Source organism: Tursiops truncatus, chromosome 2, assembly GCF_011762595.2.
Source record: "Tursiops truncatus isolate mTurTru1 chromosome 2, mTurTru1.mat.Y, whole genome shotgun sequence".
Taxonomy (NCBI): domain Eukaryota; kingdom Metazoa; phylum Chordata; class Mammalia; order Artiodactyla; family Delphinidae; genus Tursiops; species Tursiops truncatus.
Window position 1 is genome coordinate 96511451 of NC_047035.1, and position 21850 is coordinate 96533300.

General features: G+C 35.4%; 1 protein-coding gene across 1 annotated transcript in view; it reads right to left on the bottom strand.

The window, feature by feature from the left end:
* WDR72 (WD repeat domain 72) overlaps window positions 1-21850 on the bottom strand; it is a 209115-nt gene that overhangs the window by 164116 nt on the left and 23149 nt on the right. Inside the window, exons 3-12 of the mRNA XM_033851701.2 lie at window positions 21680-21786; window positions 15532-15610; window positions 14267-14441; window positions 13529-13605; window positions 12364-12483; window positions 11222-11367; window positions 10744-10840; window positions 4292-4433; window positions 3425-3670; window positions 942-1162 (exon numbers count right to left, since the gene is read on the bottom strand). Of these exons, the coding sequence (XP_033707592.1) occupies window positions 942-1162; window positions 3425-3670; window positions 4292-4433; window positions 10744-10840; window positions 11222-11367; window positions 12364-12483; window positions 13529-13605; window positions 14267-14441; window positions 15532-15610; window positions 21680-21786 (1410 nt within the window). The remainder of the gene's footprint in view (window positions 1-941; window positions 1163-3424; window positions 3671-4291; window positions 4434-10743; window positions 10841-11221; window positions 11368-12363; window positions 12484-13528; window positions 13606-14266; window positions 14442-15531; window positions 15611-21679; window positions 21787-21850) is intronic.

Genomic DNA, 21850 nt, shown 5'->3' on the forward strand with positions numbered 1-21850 from the left:
TGGACTACGGTCCTGGGGCTGAGAGAAAAAAAAATTTTTTGAAAAAGGGAGAACTTCAGGAATAAAAGATATATCAAGGTATCCCAAATCACCACATAGGTTTTTTTTTGGGGGGGGGGGGAGGGGTCACTTAACTTTGTTTTACTGTTTTGGTTAATCATTTCTGTTCCTGAAATACTGCTTTCATTTTTTCTTACTACAAAAATACAGTGCAAGTTTTCTCTGGTTTTACTTTGGAACTGATTTTTCATAACATTACTATGGAGAAATAATGTTTACAAGTCAATCAACTAGCTTATAAACTCAGAAAACTCAAAACTTGGCTGTCCATATTTTATCAAAGATATCAGCTTTATGAAAGCTGAATTTAAGCTGACATTGCATGAGAAAATTATACCTGAAAGTATTTCCTTTGCTCAGCACAAGGTAGATGCTCGTAAATTTGTTAAAGCTCGTCATTTGTTAAATAAATGAAAGAGTAAACAAAAATCTATTTAAGAAAAAGAAAGTGTAACTATCATTATTATTATTAAATTGTTGAAGGCAAAAGTTAATTTTAATTTACAGTTCCTACATATTTATTTTTCCATTGAGTGTCCATTACTTTTATTTAAAAAGAAAATTCCATTAAAAATTAAGATGTAGAACTAGGAAAAAAAAAAGAACAAACGTATAAGTACTTAAAGAGAATTAACTGACTTTTGTAAAGCCAAGAATTGATGAGACCTTTGCTTTAGAACCAAATTATCTGTATAAGCTGTAAAAATAATAAAATGCATAACATATAAGAAAGGAATTCATAAAAATCATCCAGTTATATTATGGTTTTTTCTTTTCTGTGGAAATATGGGTTATTTTTCCTTACATTTTTTAAACATTCTGAAATGTTATATGTATAACTTAAATTTATGTGTTATGTTTCACTCTTTATCTTAACTTACTTTGAAATTCTCTGGTGACATCAAAAGACTCGTTACTAAACCAGCTTGCAAAAAGAATTTATGCAAAATTTCTTCAGTAAAGATATCCCACAAGATGACCCATGAGTCCTGGTCCCCAGACACCAGCCAACTTTGGTCTAATTTTGAAGAGAGACCATGTGGATAAAGCAAGGAAGTAACACTGTGGTGATGGCCTTTGAGAACTTTCTGAGGAAGGGAACCTGGAAAACAACCAAACACCAAATAATAAAAAAGAGTTATTTTTGTTCAAGAAATAGTCCAGAGATTTTCTTTTATAAATTTTTAATGTAAGGAAACTACATATAATTAAAGGTAGGCAGTTGACTAAGAAAATTAATGAACAACCCTTGGATTCTCTCAAAAGGCAAGTGCCTATTATAAGCCAGGTCGTGCTTTTGATGGAGCACTAAATCTGGTTGTTCAAAGTCTATTAATTCTTTAAGGATGTTAGCAAGTTACCAATTCCAGTGCTATGAAATAGCAAACTCTGTTCTAAAAGAGTGAACAATTTATACATTTTGTCTCTATAAAAATAATCTCAGAACACTACTGCTGTCCTTTAAAACAGCATGACCAAGTCTAGTATAAAAGAAAAGCAAAGTTTCACGGAATATTTTTGCTTTAAAAGATATTACAGATTACCTAGTTCCACCATTTTGTTTTACAGATAAAAGTATCTGAGGCTCAGAGAGGTTAAGTGGCTTGAATCCAAGTGTGAAGAAACACAGCATAATATTTAAGAGCACAGCTTTGCTGTTAAACAAATCTGGCTTTGTTTTTCTCGGTCTATCACTTACTAGATGTGTCACTGTGGACAACTTGCCTTTTCCCTCTAAGCCACAGGTACTGCATCTGAAAAAGTGGGATAATAACAGCACTTACTTCACACAAGACTACTGTGTGGAATAAATAAAATAATGTCCATAATTTCTTAGCACTGGCACTTGGTAGGAACCTAGGTGTTTCATACCATAGCTGTATTAGAACACAGGCTTACTGACACCCAGTTTCCACACTGCTTCTTCCTTCATTATTAGCTAAACCTAAAAAAACTGGAGAGGACCACAGACCACAAACTCTCTTTATTTACACTGAAAATGAGTCCCAAAGAATCATTATTACTTCTATTCCGTCAGGTACCTTCTCACTTTATATCCACTAGCAAACCAAGATGAATATTAATTCAGATGCTAAAGATCAAATGTAGGTTTCTGCTTGTTTTCAGGATAAGATAAATCAGCCTAGATAAAATATGCTAAGGTCTTAAGCTTTTTTGCTAACTTTTAACAGCAGCCATTGAGATGTAAAGTGATGTATTACCTCTCCTTGCTTTATTGCTACTCACTCCTCTATTTCATTCAATCACTGAATCACTGAAAAGTTAGAACATTTAGTAAGTAGACAAAGTAAGCTGAGAACAGCAATAGGCAATGTAACAAGTTTCGTTTTTTGTTTTTTTTTTTTAATTGATATTTGGTCTGTCAGGACCTTGTAGTCTAGTAGGGTCCATACAATGAAAAGTGGTATACAAATTTACCTACACAGCCCCAAATCTCAATCACCTCCTATATTTCTTTCCTTTACATAAGACAACTTATTGCATAATGGTCTTTATTTAAGAGATTTTCACTGTTGCAGTGCACAAAGATATATAAGAACACATTTACATTTCATTACCAAAAAAATTAAAAATTAAAACAGGAAGATACCACTTTCTCCTGATTGGCAAATATTAAAAAATTGAATAGCACAGTAAGTTGGCTAAGGCTTGGGGGAAAAGGCATTCTCATACATCTGTGTTAGTGGACACACATGTATATTGATGTACTTTGGAGAACATTTTAAGATATATTTTCAAAATTAAAAATACACATAAAGGTTGATCTAGTAATTCTACTCCTGGAAATTAATACTATACATATACCTACATATATGTGCAAAGATAGTTAATTCTGCATTGTCTATAGTAGCCAAAGACAAGAAAAAACTTGAACACCCATCATAGGAGATTTTTTAAATTAGAATTCAATCATTATTAATCATTTAAAATTAAGTCATAAAGAATGTGCTCAAAATATTTTATTAAGGACATTTTAGTAAAGTGTGTAGAATGTGGTTCTATTTTTATAATATAATTAAAAGAATGTATACTGCTCTTTTGTTATATGCTTATATATGCATAGGAAATTTCAAAAAGTGTATAAAGAAACTTATTAGCACTTGCCTTTGGTGATCTTCCTGGAAGATCAAAGAAGGAGAGAAATGTATTTCTCATTGTATAACCTTCTGTTTGACTTTTAAAAAAAAACCTATATGTGCGTTTTACTTTAACATTAAAACATGCACAAATTTATTAGCAAATGCCTGTAATTTTCTTAAGCTTCAGCAATCTTCTTAGTATAGCTTATTAAAGTTGAAGCTTAGGTAAATTAAATAAATAGGGTCAAATAAAATTCAATGACCTTTTAGTAAAGAACCGCCTTCTAGAAGTCCTGCTTTGGCAGCATTCAAAGCCTGTGTAATGAAAATTGTCCCATCTTCACAGCCACATATTAGTTTATCAAGACTTGGAACATACTCTGATGAAGTGACAACCACAATTCCATTCTCATCTCTAAACCCAGAGAAGTAGTCAATAATACTTTGTGACATGGTATGATGCTTATCAAAATTATCTTGAAGGGTCCAGGTGGTAGTTATTGGTATCTCTAAAAGGAAAACACATAAGGGAAAATTTGGTTTATAAATTCATCATAGATATAGAAAATATTATCAAGGCACCATACTTTGGGGAACATGGAGACTCTTTTGCCATCCTAACAGTATGTTATAGGCAGAAAAGTTCTGCCATCCATTGCTTTCACTCCAAATGCTATTTTATTGATTCTTTCTCCCTCAAGGAGCCTCGGAAGAATAGATGTGTATTAGTGCATTCATTTTAGACTTAAATCAACTGAAAAGAACGGAGAAACTCTTTTGAATAGAGAAATTGGTTGAAAAGGGGTACAGGATATGGACATGACAAATTCAAAAATATGAATATGGTCTATCAGTCTATCCTATATTCATATTGTCAACATTCATTTCAAGTCAATAAAACATCATTCATGTTAAGTTGATGTTAATTTGAATTACACTTGTTGCATTGTTGTATAAGATCTATAAGCATCATGTTTATACTACTTTTATGTTAGCATCTAATGCATAGTGGTACATGAGAACTTTTTCTTGTTTGTTGACTCATATTACTCAACTTAGAAAAAAAAACACTGAGTTAATTATAAAGTAGTTCTCAGAAGACATGTGATTAGAAATAGAAATTGTCTTACCTTTAGGAGAACCATCAAACTTGGATACAGGAACATCAGGGATGTGCCACAAAGTAATTCTTCCTGAGACTTCTCCAGAGAAAAGTACCTTATAAAAAGGCTCTTTCCTTTCATTCATGTAGCCCATAACAAAGGGAAGGCTCTGGTCCAAATAAAAAAGTTAGCATTTATGTAGAAAAAATATCTTCAAAAAAATCTATATAATGGCAGCCACTGTTTTTAAATGAAGGAACAAGACTTCATAGATGAACTAAATTATTTCCATTTGTTTCCCACTGTTTAAAAAATTTCAAGTAATTAAGTGAAATAGTCCTCTTACTCAAAACAAAAAAGGTTTTATGAAATAAGAAGCAAAGTCATCAGCTAGATTTCAGAGAGCTAATAAGAATAGTTAACATTTATTGAACATGTTCAGTGTATGTATTACGTATACTGTTAGGGTCTTTGCATGTATTCAGTTAAGTAGTCCTCACAATAATCCTGTGAAGTTGGTACTATCATTTTCTTCATTTTACAGATGAATAATCTGAGAGGGAAGAGGTTAATTTGTTTAAGGTGATATAGATGGCAGTGGGCTTTTGAGTCCAGTAATTCTGACTCAAGAGCCCACGTCCTGATGACAGTGCTGTACTGTCCACTGAGGAGGTCTGATTTCTTTATGATCCCTTCAGTTCCAATTGTCAGTTAAAATAGCAACAGCTAATATTTGTGTGGTAATTTTGTGGTATTATTATGCTTTCTACTTTCTTTTGACCATTTTTCAGATTTAACATACTTGATTTTAAACTTCCCAAATGGCCACAAAGAAAAATGAATTCATAACTTACATAGATAGATAGATAGATAGATAGATAGGTAGATAGATACTAGTAAAAATAAATGTATAAGTTATAATTAACATAAATATATTTATATATATAAATATATAGTTTTGTTGTGGCACAGTATGAATATTGGGTACCAGAGCTCTTAAAGATACACTTTCACTAGTGAATGGGTTCAGAATCTCCCTAGTACCTCAGTGCAGTGTAGAGGTTCTTTGGGCAGACCTGTATATAGAGATTACACACAAGGGATCAAAATGATTAAGTGATTACAAAAACAAAAACAAAACCCTCTTTTGATGTACAAATAAAAGGCACCCTGAAAAGAAAGCCAACTGCTGGTGCTAGAATTAAAGAAGCCTAAGAAAGTGATAGTTTCTAGTCAGAAAGCACATGTTTGAAGGTCCAGACTTAGTTATTTTAGTGGAAAAATTCTATAACGTATCTCTAGAGAATATTAAGGGCCCAAATATTGCTACATTTAATCCTTACAACAAAGCTACATAGTAAATAAACTTTATTATTATTTCTGTTATAGAGATAAGGAAACTAAGACGAGAGGAGAATAAGAAACTAATTCAAGAGCAAGATATGTAATCCTCTATAGTCCCAAGAAATGAGATCATTGAAGAAAAACAGTTCCAGTGAAGTGAGTTCTCTGAATAATATATTTTTTTTAAAGATTCAGAAGGCACTTTGGGGTCTTATACTTCTCAAGGCCACCATTTTTGTAGGTGTTAGAAATGGTACAATAAAACTTGGGTAGATTGGCTTCTCAAACTCTCTCAACCTTTGGGAACCTTAAAATTGAGTAGTCCAGCTCTCTCATGATTTTGATATGAGGATGATGCTCCAGAGAGGCTGGGTGGTTACTGAAGTTGGTTGCAGCACATCTCCTCCCTCCCAGCAAAATGTGCTGCCCCTACAGCCCATGCTCCCCATACGCTGTTACTCCCTCTACGCTCACTTCTGTACTACCACTCCTCACTTGCTCACACCCACTCCTTGACACCTCAATCCTCCTCCTTTCCAGTAGTTTCCTCTCTAGTTCACATGAAAACTCCCTCAAAGCCCCTTATCATGTGATTCTGATTTTTCGTCACAGTACCCAGTACCCATCACAAGAAGTACCTGTCCTCCAAGAGGTATTAAAATAGTCATTAACAGTGAATTAAGTTTCATTAGGTCCCATTTGTTTACTTTTTTTAAATTTCCATTTCTCTAGGGGATGGGTCAAAAAGGATCTTGCCGTGATTTATGTAAAAGAGTGTTCTGCCTATGTTTTCCTCTAAGAGTTTTATAGTGTCTGGTCTTACATTTAAGTCTTTAATCCGTTTTAGGTTTATTTTTGTGTATGGTGTTAGAGAGTGTTCTAATTTCATTTTTTTACATGTAGCTGTCCAGTTTTCCCAGCACCACTTATTGAAGAGACTGTCTTTTCTCCATTGTATATTCTTGCCTCCTTTATCAAAGATAAGGTGACCATATGTGCATGGGTTTATCTCTGGGCTTTCTATCCTGTTCCATTGATCTATATTTCTGTTTTTGTGCCAGTACCATACTGTCTTCATTACTGTAGCTTTGTAGTACAGTCTGAAGTCAGGGAGCCTGATTCCTCCAGCTCTGTTTTTCTTTCTCAAGACCTAATGAAACTTAAAAACTTTTGCACAGCAAAGGAAGCCATAAGCAAGAGGAAAAGACAAACCTCAGAATGGGAGAAAATATTTGCAAATGAAGAAACTGACAAAGGATTCATCTCCAAAATATATAAGCAGCTCATGCAGCTCAATATCAAAAAAACAAACAACCCAATCCAAAAATGGGCAGAAGACCTAAATAGACATTTCTCCAAAGAAGATATACAGATGGCCAACAAACACATGAAAGGATACTCAATATCACTAATCATTAAAGAAATGCAAATCAAAACTACAATGAGGTATCACCTCACACCGGTCAGAACAGTCATCATCAAAAAATCTACAAACAATAAATGCTGGAGGAGGTATGGAGAAAAGGGAACCTTCTTGCACTGTTGGTGGGAATGTAAATTGGTACAGCCACTATGGAGAACAGTATGGAGGTTCCTTAAAAAACTAAAAATAGAACTACCATATGACCCAGCAATCCCACTACTGGGCAAATACCCTGAGAAAACCATAATTTAAAAAGACACATGCACCCCAATGTTCATAGCACTATTTACAATAGCCAGGACATAGAAGCAACCTAAGTGTCCATCGACAGATGAATGGATAAAGAAGATGTGGCATATATATACAATGGAATATTACTCAGCCATAAAAAGAAATGAAATTGAGTTATTTATAGTGAGGTGGATGGACCTAGAGTCCGTCATACAGAGTGAAGTAAGTCAGAAAGAGAAAAACAAATACTGTATGCTAACACACATACGAAATCTAAAAAAAAAAAAAAAAAAGGTGATGAACCTAGGGGCAGGACAGGAATAAAGATGCAGACGTAGAGAATGGACTTGAGGACGGGGAGGGGGAAGGATAAGCTGGGACGAAGTGAGAGAGTAGCATTGACATATATACACTACCAAATGTAAAATAGATAGCTAGTGGGAAGCAGCCGCATAGCACAGGGAGATCAGCTCGGTGCTTTGTGACCACCTAGAGGGGTGGGATAGGGAGGGTGGGAGGGAGATGCAAGAGGGAGGGGATATGGGGATATATGTATATGTATAGCTGATTCACTTTGTGATACAGCAGAAACTAACAAACCATTGTAAGGCAACTGTACTCCAGTAAAGATGTTAAAAAAAAAGACTCTTAAAAAAAAAAGCAAAAAAAAAAAACAATTATCTTGTGGTAAATGCCTGGATTCAAATCCTGGTTTTAGCACATACTAACTCTATTAAAAGAGCCAATTACTTGATTTAGGCAATTTACTTAACCTCTCTATATCTCATTTTCTCTAACTGTGAAAGAAGGCTAATAAATAAAAGCACCTACTATATGGGATTACTGTCAGGATTAATGAGTTGATAAAGGTAAGGTGCTTAGTATGGTTCCAGGCATTTGGGACATACTCAATAAGCAGTAACCATTCTTATTATCCATTCTCAAAACAAATGAGAAACTCACTCAAAAGTCCATTCCCAGACTCTGGGGCCAAACCGCCTAGGTTCAAATCCTGGGAATTAACCTTCCTGAACATCAGTTTCAAAATGGGGTCATGGTGGAAACTCGTGTAAATAAGGCAGTGCGTATGTTTAACGATAATAAGGACTGAAAAAAAAAGTTACCCATCATCATCGTCATTGTCATTACTCTTAGTTCACGCTTCCAAATTCCTTATCTGCAATCCTCAGGCTGTTTCTATCCCATCTACTCCCACCTCAACACTGCTATCTTACTCCACAGCTAAGACCCTGGGAAGCCCAGTTCCTTGCCTCAGCAGCCAGGACCCCTACTACAAGTTTCAGTGATCATCAGCTATGATTTCAAGCTAGGGAGACTTTCCTAAAGCTGTTGGAATGAAGGAGGAGTCCCCATTTTTGCTACTACAACTCCATCAGCAGGTAAGTTCCTGGCATCACATGAGAACATGTTACTGTCACACACTGGGATTTAATTCTGTGGCATCACTCCAAAAAACATGTTTACAGAGCATAATTCTCTAAGTTCATTGTATCTATCAAACTCACCTCCCGACACCATGAAAATGCCTTCATTACCTTGTAACTGCATGAAACAGTAAGAAGTCTTATATTTAGTGAATATTGGTGATGTTTTGAATAGGGAGAACAAGGTCTGAATTTAGTTTCTTGGCCGGATAAAGGGCAAGCAAAGGTCTACGGATGAGTAGACCAGCTTCTTTTTGTTTCAGATTATTCTATTCATTTTCACTGGCTTCCAAGTACTTCCCACTTTTAAGATACAGAAACAACTGTGGTTGTCTAAACAAGAATTATACATCGACAGAAGACTCACAAATCTATGCCTTCACCTTTTTTTTTTTTTTTTTTTTTGCGGTACGCGGGCCTCTCACTATTGTTGCCTCTCCCGTTGTGGAGCACAGGCTCCAGACGCACAGGCTCAGCGGCCATGGCTCACGGGCCCAGCCGCTCCACGGCATGTGGGATCTTCCCGGACCGGGGCACGAACCCGTGTCCCCTGCATCGGCAGGTGGACTCTCAACCACTGCACCACCAGGGAAGCCCTGCCTTCACCTTTTGAGACACAAAGCAAGGTGGCTTCCCATAAGATTAGTATTTTTTTAAGTTAATTTGTAATCGCTGTTCTTTTTCCTCATAGTTATGTATAGCATTGATATTTGCAGTAGACTAGAAGCTCCTAAAGGACATTTCTTATATCTAGCTTTTAGGGCAGACTGTGCTTTATAAAAATGCATTCGGGAGCTAAAAAGGAAAAAAAGGGCAAGTCCTTTAAAAAATAACTTAAAATGCCTTTCTGAGTAAACCACAATAAAGCTTTTGTGATCAACCGCAAAACAAGGCTCTATTGCAACCCACGAATGACTTTAGAAATAGTGTTCCACACCATAACTCTAAAGTTTGCCTATGCCCTAGTGGCACTTGGAGTTCTAATTTTTGGCTGACAGTCTTAATCAAGTTTTTGCAACAAAACCTCACAGATATGTTAAAGAGGTGATACTGAACCATAGGATTTGCAGCAGCTATGCTGCCTAATTAAGCAAACCATCACTGTAAAACGTAGCATGCTTCGTTGTTTGACACATCACTAATTCAAAACTCCTCCATTCTCCATGAAATACCTTTTGGATAATTAACTGATGACTAAGTCCAATAGGTTAAAAAAAACCACTTTCATTGACACTAAAGTAAACTAACTGCTTAAATTTTCAGGCTTCATAGAGTGTCAAAGGTATAATTCAGTCAAGTGAAAACCCACAATTACATCCTCAACTCTCTGCCAGGAATCATAGTTATATTTGTTGTAACAAGAAAATTTATTCAGAAGAATAGCTAAATGCATGTGAAAATGATCTCAATATCCAGCTTCCTTAAGAATAAAAAAAAGCAGGATATAAGCCATTTGATAAACTTTAAAAAATGAAGTAGATACATCAAAATGTTAATAACTTTGTATCAAACTATCTGTTAGAAAGGTCAGTGGAAAAAATGTGTATGCATATATATATGGTGGGGGAGAGAGAGAGAGAGAAAGAGAATGAGAGAGGGAGAGGAAATAAATACGGCGAATGGTGACAATTGGTGAATCTAGGTAAAGGGTATGTGACTGGTCATTGTACTATTCTTACAACCTTTCAAATATTTGAATATTTTCCAATTAAAATAAGTAAATATAAAAAATAAAAATATTCATATTGAATATGTATGGTGGTAAAATTAGAAATTTTAATTCTTCCTTTTTTATCATTTATAATTATTCCATAATAAATATGTATTGTTTAGTTAAGCAGACTTAAAAAATAGCTTTTCTAAAGGCAAAGTTTTCTTCAGTAGCCATTAACAATTAGATTTAATTTTCTCGTTAACAACTTGATGTGATTCTTCAATTCAATTTTTTCAAGCCAGACTCTGTTACAGACAAAGCAACACTTATCTGAGAAGTGGAGTGTAACAGCTTTGAGGCAGTCATTCTTTTCTTGCATTACCTTATTTTCCTGCACAGAAGTAGAGCACAGTAAATGAGGATAAATGGTCTCTTTAAGCACTCTTCCATCAGCAGGGTATATGCTTTTTGAAAGCCCACTGCATAGTGAAAAATAAAAAGCAAAGTTTAGAACTTTGGGGTTCTTTATTCGTTTTTTTCCCCTCCCACTTTCAAAAGCCGGATGGTACCATTCAAGTTTCTAAACTCTAGTTAGAAATTGTTGGGTTAATAATTACAAGTGACTTTTTGAAAACCCAGCACCAGCTGTACAAGTTATACATGGTTAATCTCATTCCTTCATCCCCTGCTGTTTTATACAAAGGCTGAAGCCTACCAAGCCCAGAGTAAATCTTCTAGTGCCAAAGTTGTTTTGTTCTGGTTTTTGATCATGGGCAGCATGTGGGGATTTTTCCATAATAAACCTCCCAAAGTTCATTTTCTACCTGAATGTTTTGTATGCTGCTCCCATCTGAGCCCACCTGTTCAGCAGCTGATAGATATAACTGTGACCATCTTCTGTCCAAATGATGATTCTGTGAGCAGCAAGCACCTCTCCACCAGCAAAGAACTGCCCGCTCCCACTAACTTCAGTCCAAAGAAGAGAAAAATCACAATAATCGTAAACCTAAAATACAGAATGAATGATGCCCATTAACAGAAGCTTCCAATCTAATCTACCGAGGAGAAAGATAAATTATGCTTATCAAGACTATTTAGATAACAGTGTTAATGCAACAACATATCAATTATTAATATTAAGTATTAAGTATCATAACAGGCCACACTATACTCATGGACCAAGATAATATTTCACTAGTACTTATTTTTTCGCATTTATCCTAGGTAGGTTTCAGTGGACAAACCATCCGACAGTATCATTCCAGAATGTGCCCATTACGCACAGAGACCAAAAATCCCAAATTTTCTATGCAATTTTATTCTTTCCATATGTATAGTCAAACCTGAACATTTGAAAAATTTATTACACACAAAAGAAGTTGATACAGTAGAAATCCTAAAGTACATGCTGAACCATCTACTTTACATTTTAGTTCAAAAATATAAGCCTTTAAGTAAGACAATATAGTTTTGTTAACTGAGCCAAGTATATGAAACATTAGAGAAAAAAAGGATGCTATCAAATGATAGTAACTTAGCTTTCCTTTCTTCTTGGAGATGTCAGTGAATATATTCACAAGAAAAGAATGTATATAGTCCCTAAAAACAAATGTAGTGACAAAGCAGAAAAAGAAAAAAAATATAAAAATAAGACCAATGTATGTAGGTGAAAAGTATTAGTTTTCTTTTTAACTATAAAGTGCAGGCATCAACTCTTTAAAATAATCTGAGACAAATGCTCACTATTATAATAGTTTGTTATTAATAAAATTAGGATATACTTTATATATACAATATCCTGGGAAGGAAAATTACCCAGTGTAGTGAGAGGAAAACTGATAAAATTCAGTCATAAAAGACAAGTAATTCCCTGCTGCGGTAATAATATTATAAAAAGTTTGTATCATATTTAAAACATATTCTTATAATTGTTGCACTGAACAAGATAAAAATCAAATTACATTTGTGTATCACTGGTACTTATTATGTTATTTTATAATACCTTCCAACATTTAGAAAATACCACCAGTAGAAGTCTCTCTGTATACGTGCAAAATCGTATTGTTCGGCAGTTCAGGGAATTAAGAAATTTGGATTCCTTTTCATAAACATCTTGCTTTTCCTTCAAAAGGAATAAAAAGGTTTTAGTACTAGTTCTAGTTAATTTATATAAAACTGTATTAGAAGACTGCTCCCCTCTAAACCTGAAGTAGATCACACTGTTATTATAAAAAAGCACCCAACTTTCCTTTTGAGTTTTCTGAACTAAGAAAGTTACTTTGCAAAAGAAACCACGAAAAGGAAACCCACTTGAATTCAAGAATTCATTATATACAATCATTCAACAAACATTCTGTCGGGAAATTTGCTGCAGGATACTGAGAATATAAAGATATGAATAAGTTACTTTCAGATATGGCAGAAAGATAAAACAAAAAAAAGGGAAATAATTTTTTAAAAAACCTTTGCAGTATCTTAATTGCTAAAATAGAAAAACAAACAAAATGTTTTGAAAAGACAAAAGCGTAGCCAGCACAGAACACCTGCAATACTATGTTCTCAATAAGTTTCTGATAATGCTGGGTGTGTGTTTTTTGGGCTCAGTATGCCAACACAATTCCCAGGTTTTCCCAACCAAGAAATTCTAGAGGATAGTCCAGAGTATGGGGCAGTTGAAACAGTTCTGTCAACCGCACAAATTCTATGACTGTTCTTTTGTCCATCACCTCGACTTGTAGCCTGATGCTAGGGAGCAGGTGAATATACTGGACTCCCAGTGTATGTTACCCCCATTGCCACAGCTCACAAAGAGCCAGAAGAAATGGGGTCTTCTGCTGTAAGGGACAGGGAAATATTCCACGATGAATTTTTTTAATTAAATTATAATCAATGTTTGTGTGTGTGTGTGTGTGTGTGTGTGCGCACGCATATGCGTGTAGATAAAAACATTTGTATACATACAGAGAAAAGGTTGGAAAGATACCATGCAATTGTTACCAATGCTCACAACTTAGAAGAGAGATAGGGAAAAAGTACATGGACGTAAAACTTATATACTTCTACATCATTTGGACTTTTAACAATGAGAATGTAACACTCTTATAATTTTAAAAATGTCAATACATATGCTTGAAATTGGAGAATAAAGGATAGTTTCACAAGCCAACCTGAATGCTGTTGATAGATGAAGAGAGATCCCATACTTTGAGCTCACCAGCTACTGACACTACCAAGAGAGAATCTTCTGTAAAAACAACAAAGGTCATATATAAGCTGACCACTGTTATAACTGGTTACTCTAAAGATCATTTCATAGTCATTTAAGGATTATGCAGGGCATGTAGGTAGAAAATACTCAGCTGTTTTTTTAATTAAAAAAGTAAACATTTTAGATCACATTCTAAATTTGTTTTGCAATTTCAAAGTGACTCCCATGTAAAAGGAGAGCACCACTAAAAGCAGAACCACATTGCAAACCATCACGCTGGCAATACTAATTACACCTTCCTATTTCAGAAATAAGTAAGGAGCCAGCCTTCCCTCATTACAGGAACTGAATTCTCTTCATTACTACATCCAGGAGATACAGCAGGGCAAATCCAAGAGTCCTGTTAATCCACAACAAACACCTGCTCGTCACTCTTAAAATGTATCAAAGCAGAACTGGGTCATGGAAACACAGTGTCTCCTCTTTCCACTTCCTCATGACCTCTTGCTGACTTTCCAGTGATTTGAACCACTGGGATGGATGTTCTCAGTTTTTCTTGATCTGGCTTAGAAAGCTATCCCTACCAGTAGGTAAACATAAAGAAGCATTCTGAACTCTTGCCCACTAATTTAACAAATAATTCAAAGGTGATATGTTTATACGCTATCTCTAGTGTTAGATAATACCTAACTCTTACCTTGAATTCTCATGGAGTGAACAATGCACATGCAGTTGATCCAATCCGGAGACTGAGATGATATGAAAGTGTGAATAATAACCAAACTTTTGGCATCAATTATAAGAACATCTTGATATTCTCCACAACACAGAAGCCAGCCTTCTCCTATCATCCGGAATGAGCAGTGGTAATACTATGCAAATTGAATTCAAAGCAAAAGTTTAATTATCACTAGCAATTAACATAATTTTGGCTGCGGTGAAGACTTCTCTGGATTTTAATTTTATCATCTATTCAACTAAGGTATTAGGCTAAATAACAATTAAAATTTCTTTTAGTTCAATTATTCTACACTTCTGAAGTGTTAATTTTGCCGTTTATCTGACTTGCATTTGGTCATTTTTCTGGAGAAGGGGACTCTTTTGGGAAGAATTAATCTTATTCCAAATCATGGAAAGCTCACAATTATATTAATTCTGAAATGCTATGTAGAACTGGACAACAAAAAACAGGTTTCTTACCCTAGCAACACTGCTGCATCTTAAGAAGAAATAAAAATGTTTGAAAAGCATTTGAGGAATTTTTGTGCCAAATAAATTTTGAGAATGGCTTTTATTAAAGTTTGAGTAATATAATCTACCCTTGACAAGCTCTCTCGCTATTCAGGTTTTGATCCCAGAAAGGAGTTCATGAATGTTTCAATGCAAGTCATCAATGCTAAAAGCAATGCATACAATATAAAGAACAGTGTCAGTACCATGGAATCATGCGACTACCTTACGTATGCTTGGAGTCCACATACCAAAAGCCAAAATCTCTTTTAAATATTGGGAAGTTATTATAAAGATTAAAGCTGTGCCTCTTGCTCTGTTTTCATAAATAAGAAATTCAGAACCTATCCATCCAAAAAAGGTTTAAACTGGAAGCAGAAAAAAAACTTTTTTGCTTTATAAAACTGTATGTCAATAAAATGGAATCATTTCACGTGTGTGTTTTGTGAGTGTAACTAAGGAAGAAATAAGGAAATTGTTTTTCAAATTTGTCTATGTTAGAAAGATACAGAAATATGAGAAAGAATAAGAAAAAAAATTGGTTGAATAGTTACTTTGGGGAAAGAAAAATGCCAAAAATAACAGATGATAACTGACAGTATTCTATTCTAATGATAAAAAAAATTCAAGAAAATAATCCCTCTAAAGACATGTCTTTAAATGTGTGCTTAGCAAATGCTCTGAAGGAGCTGTATCATCTGGAGGTGTTCTCAAGGAAGTGAACATACTTACACAGATTGCAGTGTGCCTGTAAGGAAGTGTGGCCTTCTCCACGCACTGTCCATTGGTGACATTCCAAACACACATCTCCCTAGCAGAGATAACTTTGTATTATTCTCTGTCATTTCCACTCAATTGGCTGGAATAATTTTTGTGCCACCAAGTTTTTCTTTAGTGCTGCACTTAAAGGCAGCTTGATCGTTTATGTGGCTTTTTGTTACAGATTACTGGGCAAGAAAATGTTGTGGTCATTAGCAGGGATGACATGCTGTATCTATGTCTTTTTGTTTTGGTAATTACACCCTGCCACCAGCCTACAAACCTTACTTGAGTGCCAACCTGACCTACAACAAATTGTGGGGATGCAGCTATCACAGCCTGGGAGAGTGACAGTACAACAATCTTTCTATGGAAACTGCATCTTCCTGAAAATCATTTATTTTATTGAACTTAAACTACGTATTCTGAAAAGCATAATACATCAAGTGTTGCATCTTCTGGAGCTCAGGTATCATTTTTATAAAAATAAACAGTGCCACCAAGAGGCCACATTTGGTGTATCATTGATACGCTTTATTTCTTTGCTTCTGAAATCCTGAAACCATCCTTGCCACTAAATTGTCAGAAAATTCTCATTGTTTAGAAAACTCTGACTTGGTTACACAGATGTTACAAAGATACAGATACAGTTATGAAATACAGTTACAAATACATCCAGTATAGGGCAGTTTAAATCCGTATGATTTCAGTTCACAAAAACCAGAACGGCTGTTTCAGAGTTGTTTGGTAATATTCTTCAGTTTTGACAGTTTCAACACATAAGCAAAATTTTCCAAGGAAGAAAAATGAAAGCTTTATTGGCTTTAAGGGAGAGCTGCTATTAAGAAGCAAAAGACACGGACCAATAACGGTAAATGCTATATGCATTTGGTGTTTGCAGGCTTTGGGGGTTTTATTAGCCAAACACTGGAAATCAATCTTTAAATCAATGGTTCTCAACCTAGGCTGATTCTGCCCCCATAAAGGACATTTGACAATGCTTAGAGACATTTTTAGTTGTCACAGCTAGGAACACGATACTGGCATCTAGTGGGGAAAGGCCAGGGATGCTGCTAAACATCCTACAACACACAGGATAGTCCCTCACAGCAAAGAATTCTGCCATGGTCCACAATGTCATTAGTGCTGAGGTTGAAAAACCAGGTCCTAGATATAGAACTAAATATTCATAGTGATTTTATTTCTCTCTGTTTATATCCAACTGTATGCCAGAAAGGATTTGAGGTAATCTGAGAAGACATGCAACTCAATAAAACGGGGAAAGTGTGTGTGTGTGTGTGTGTGTGTGTGTGTGTGTGTGTGTGTGTGTGTGTCTGTGTGTGAAAAATAAGATTGGGGAAAAAGGTAGAAATTGAAATAATATATCTCAAAGGATATGTGTGTGTGTGTGTGTGTGTGTGTATATATATATATATATATATATATGTATATATATATGTAAAGAAATGGAACTTTAAGCAGCCATCAATATAAAATTTTAGCTCTACAAAAGATTTGAGTTTATCAGTGTGGTTCTCAGCTCTAGCTATGCATCAGGAATCACCTGTGAATATATAAAAATTTCTCCTCAGAGATTCTAATTTCATGGCTCTGTGTTGTGGTCCTGGCATGTGGGGTGTTGCAAAGCTCCTGGTCAGTTAACCTGTTTCTAGATAACTCTATCTCTAAACCAGTGGTTCTAAAACTCTGGCTCTACGTTAGACTTATCAGGGAGGTTTTTAAAAATACTGATGTCTGGGACCCAACCCAGACATCAAGCCAGACTAATTAAATCACAGTTTCTAAGGTTGGAGCCTGGGCATCAATAAAAGCTCTCCCAGTGATACTAATGTTTCTAAACTCTCTTGGATTCTAATGCCTTCCCTGTTTGTTTGCTTATCATCTTATTTTCTACCTTAAATTGGAAAAAAATACAAAAATATCACATAGTAAAAACTGACTCCCTGCCAATCAATTCTATTAAAGAAAGAAAAGCAAATTTGTTGTATATCAAAAGTAGCATTGGCATTTTAGCTGGAACTGCTCAGTTATGTATCTAATAGGAAGACATGAAAATTAACTGTTAAAATGAACATTGTTCTTTTTCTTTTCAAATACTGTTCCCCAACTTTGTACATAGATTAAATCACCTTCAATTATAAAAAAAATAATTTAACAATTTCCAATTTTTTTTAATTTTTAAATTTCAGTGGAAAGAAAATCACACAGGAAAAAATCCATAACATATAATATTAAAATATTATTATATTCCCCCTAAAAACTCCTTGAGAAAGAGCCTTTCTTTCTTATTCAACTGTACATCCCCACTTGAGCGCTTCAATAAAAATTCGTTCAGTGGATACATAAATCAGTCACTACTCTTTCATCCACTTTCTATCTCTCAAAAATACACTGTTTTGGGCTTCCCTGGTGGCGCAGTGGTTGAGAGTCCGCCTGCCGATGCAGGGGGCACGGCTTCGTGCCCTGGTCTGGGGGGATTCCGCATGCCGCGGAGTGGCTGGGCCTGTGGGCCATGGCCGCTGGGCCTGCACATCCGGAGCCTGTGCTCCGCGACAGGAGAGGCCACAATAGTGGGAGGCCCGCGTACCGCAAAAAAAAAAAGTACACTGTTTTCTCTTGGCCCTATTCTTATTCTCAGATTTGTGTGCTTATAACACTGTTATTGTTTTGCTCAAATTTTAATGAAGCATCTAGAGGGAAAGGAGATACATATGAATGCTTGGTTTGCCCTCTTGAATTACAAGTCCATGACATTCTTCAAACTCACTTTTGTCTTCAGTTACACTTTTCGGTTTTCTTTGGCATTCTCAAGCTCCCATCTTCTTATGCGCATTTCTTAAATGTTGGTTTTCCTTAGTATCTTAGGCTTTCTTACGTTCTCAAATTTCACACTCTCTCTTGATGAGTCATCTACTCCCATGACTGCAGGCACCAACTATATGATGTTGGAAGCCCAGACCTATTCACTGGACTCTAGATTTCCACATACAACTAGTAATTAGATGTTTCCACCTGGATGACTTGCAGGACTTCACACTCCTCGTACTTAAAATGAGGCATAACACCTTCCCTCCTTTGTTCTCATTCTCAGTGAATGGTATCATCACCAATGAGTTTCCCAAGTCATTCTTGAACTCACACATTCTCTCACTGCCCCAAATATGGGGTACCCACTATTTCAAATATTTTCCTCTAAACCAGCAGCATAGCACTCTCCAGAAACATGTTAGAAATGCAAGTTCTTGAACCTCAGCCCAGACCTACTAAACCTGTATCACCGGGAATGGGGCCGAGAAATCTGTATTTAAACAACCTCTGAAAGTGGTCCTGATGCAGGCTTAGGTTTGATGAACACTATCCTAGAAGACTCTAAGGCTGGGTGCCTGCCTGCCTATCTCTCTAGTATCATCTCTTACTGGTAGTTGGAAATTTTATTAATACTAATAACTCTCTTTATCGATGTCAAGCCTTTTTTGCCTTAAGGTTTTATTAACTATATATATTTATTAATATAATGCTAAAATGGCTATATTAACATTAATTTCATTAGTATTTGCCCAATAAATCTCTTTCCATCCATTTACTTTTAACTTTTATATATCCTTATGCTGTTTTTGTTTTTTAAATTGTCTGACGATCTTTGTAATTTAACTGATGGGCTTAGTCCCTTTACTCAATTGAGATTACTGGTTTATTCAGGTTTATATCAATTACCTTATTTTGTGCTATTTGTCTCATTTATTATTGTCCCCTTTAGATTAAACAACATTCTTTTTCTTTTTTTAAATTGGAAGTTATATATTCTGTTTCTTTCATTTTTATTTCTTTTGTCTGTTCTCTTAGCAGCTACCCTGGAAATGTCAGCATGTATATCTAGCTTAAAGTCTAAGGTTAATCACCATCTTTACCCACCTCTAGAACACCAGAACATGTGGAGTCTGATCACTACGCTTATGATATGCAGTTGTTGATTAGGATTTTGTGTATGTGAGGGGGAGGTGGATGGGAGGTACATATAAACCATATTGTAATATAATCTGTGCTTATTTAAATTTTCTAAAACTTTGCTGGGTTTTGTTCAATATTCCTTTTTCCATCACATCTTCCTTCTGAAATCATTATTCTTACTGAAAAACATAATTTAGAATTTCTTTACTTATAGAGGGTCTGTTGGCAGTGAACATTCTCAGTATTTGTCTTAAATATTACTGTTTTGCCCTAATTTTTTGAAGATGTTTTTGCTAGAGATATAACTCTAAGTTGATAGATATTTTCTCTCAACTTTTAAAAGATATTTCACTGCTATCTAGTTCTCATTTTACTGTTAAGAAGTCAGCTCTCAGTTTAATTAACTTTCCTTTAAAAGTAATCTGCTTTTTCTCATTGCCTACTTTCAGGCTCTTCTCTTTTTCTTCGGCATTCCATCATTTCAACATCAAGTTCCAGGTGTTTATTTCCTTTCATTTATCCTGAAATTCACTGGGATTCCTGAATATTAGGATTTTTGCCTATAGATGAAGTAATACTAAGTGAAAAAAATGAAAAACTAAGTCAGGAAGCAAGTCATGATCAGCATGAATCTGACAACGTTGGAAGCAGAAATGCTAAGCCAACGGTCACTTCCTGGGACTTTTAAAAGCTAAAAAAAAAAAAAAAAAAAAAAAAAATTGTTACTTAGGAAGTAATAGGTCAAGCCTAGTAATTTTAACAAGTTTCAGCAGATTGAATTAGGATTTGCTAAGTATGCAGTAGCTAAAGTGTAGCTACTGCCTAAGGAGAATCTCATAGATGCAAGGTGTCAGACCCCAAAGAAATAGACTTCTAGAAAATTCAAATCATCTTGGAAAAGGAAGACCAACCAGACTCCTTGGCCCTTTAACAATCATACTTACAGGACTTACACAGCTGAATTCATCTATCATCAAGAATATGTCCATTAACTCCTAGTTTCTTTTTTGGAGCTAGACCACTGTGGACAAAAACCTCAAGGTGGAACTCAGTTATACTTTTCAGATCTATTTCTCACTCAGCTATTAATTTTATCAACTGTGCCAGTAGTCTCAGAAAAACTAACCATCCCCCAAATTCTCTAGATTGGGAATAAATATCTCAGCCTATGTAGCAGGCTTCGAGGCAGCCCTAGTGTATGAAAGCTAAGCAGTTGTTTAAAAAGAATGTACTAGGACATTTCAGTTTAGCTTCATCCAAAGTTCAATCTCTCTAAGTATAACAATTATGGCTTTGCTATAAGCTATGAGAATAGGTATCTCTTTGATGTCTGTACCACTAGCCATTCTGTTAAACTATTCCATTTTTAAAAGTTGGACACTTGATTCCTCATTCTTCTTTTGGGTCTCAGAATTCTAAGCCATATAATTTCTCCTTGGGTTAAAAACAAAAATGGAGGAGATTTTCTTGTTTCAACCAGCAACCCAATCCCTCATTCACAAACACGTGCTGAATGGATTCCGCATTCTTGAGTATACTTTGGCAAACATCTCATCAGCAGAGTAGTTCACAGTAGCTCTTCCATCAGTGGGGCTTTTTCCTACAGCTAAGTCCTGTTTCATTGGAACAAACCTCCTTCCATGAAACTACACCCAGATCACTATGTTCCTTCTCCTTCTCACTCCCACATCCCATTTACAAGTGAGTCCTCTCCTCTGTTTTAAAATGATATCAGACAAGTGTACAACATAAAGATCGTAACTGCTGAATTGTTTCACGAAACTATGAAGGCTTGCATGGATTTGCTTAATAGCTCAAAGTGAGTTACTACATGAAAAAAGACAAGCCCCCAGACTTTTCCATTTTCAGTTCTATAATAGGTGGCATTTGCCAACATCCTTTACACAATGAGGCAGCCACAAGGCCTGATACACGTTGGGATGTTTAAAGATTGGGAGTCATAGTACTGATTACTTTCCTTGGGACTGTCACACAAGTTATTCAACCATTCAAGATCTAACTTTTCCTATATGTAAAAGGAATATGTTAATCACTAAAGTTTCCTTCAGCCCTAGAATTCTGTATCCCATCAGAGTTTTTAAAAAGGGAGAAGGAACAGAAACAGGTGCACAGTTCCACATATCTTACCTACCCATTTTCAGCAGCACTAACTATGAAGGGCTGTTTAGAGAAGTCTCTCGCTCTCGCCAAACACGTCACTGAAGCTGAATGACCAAAAAGAAGTTCTTTGGCCGAAATCTGAAAATGATGAGGGTAAGTTTTTAAATAGCTGTAAACTTTTTAGTAGAAGAATATAACATGA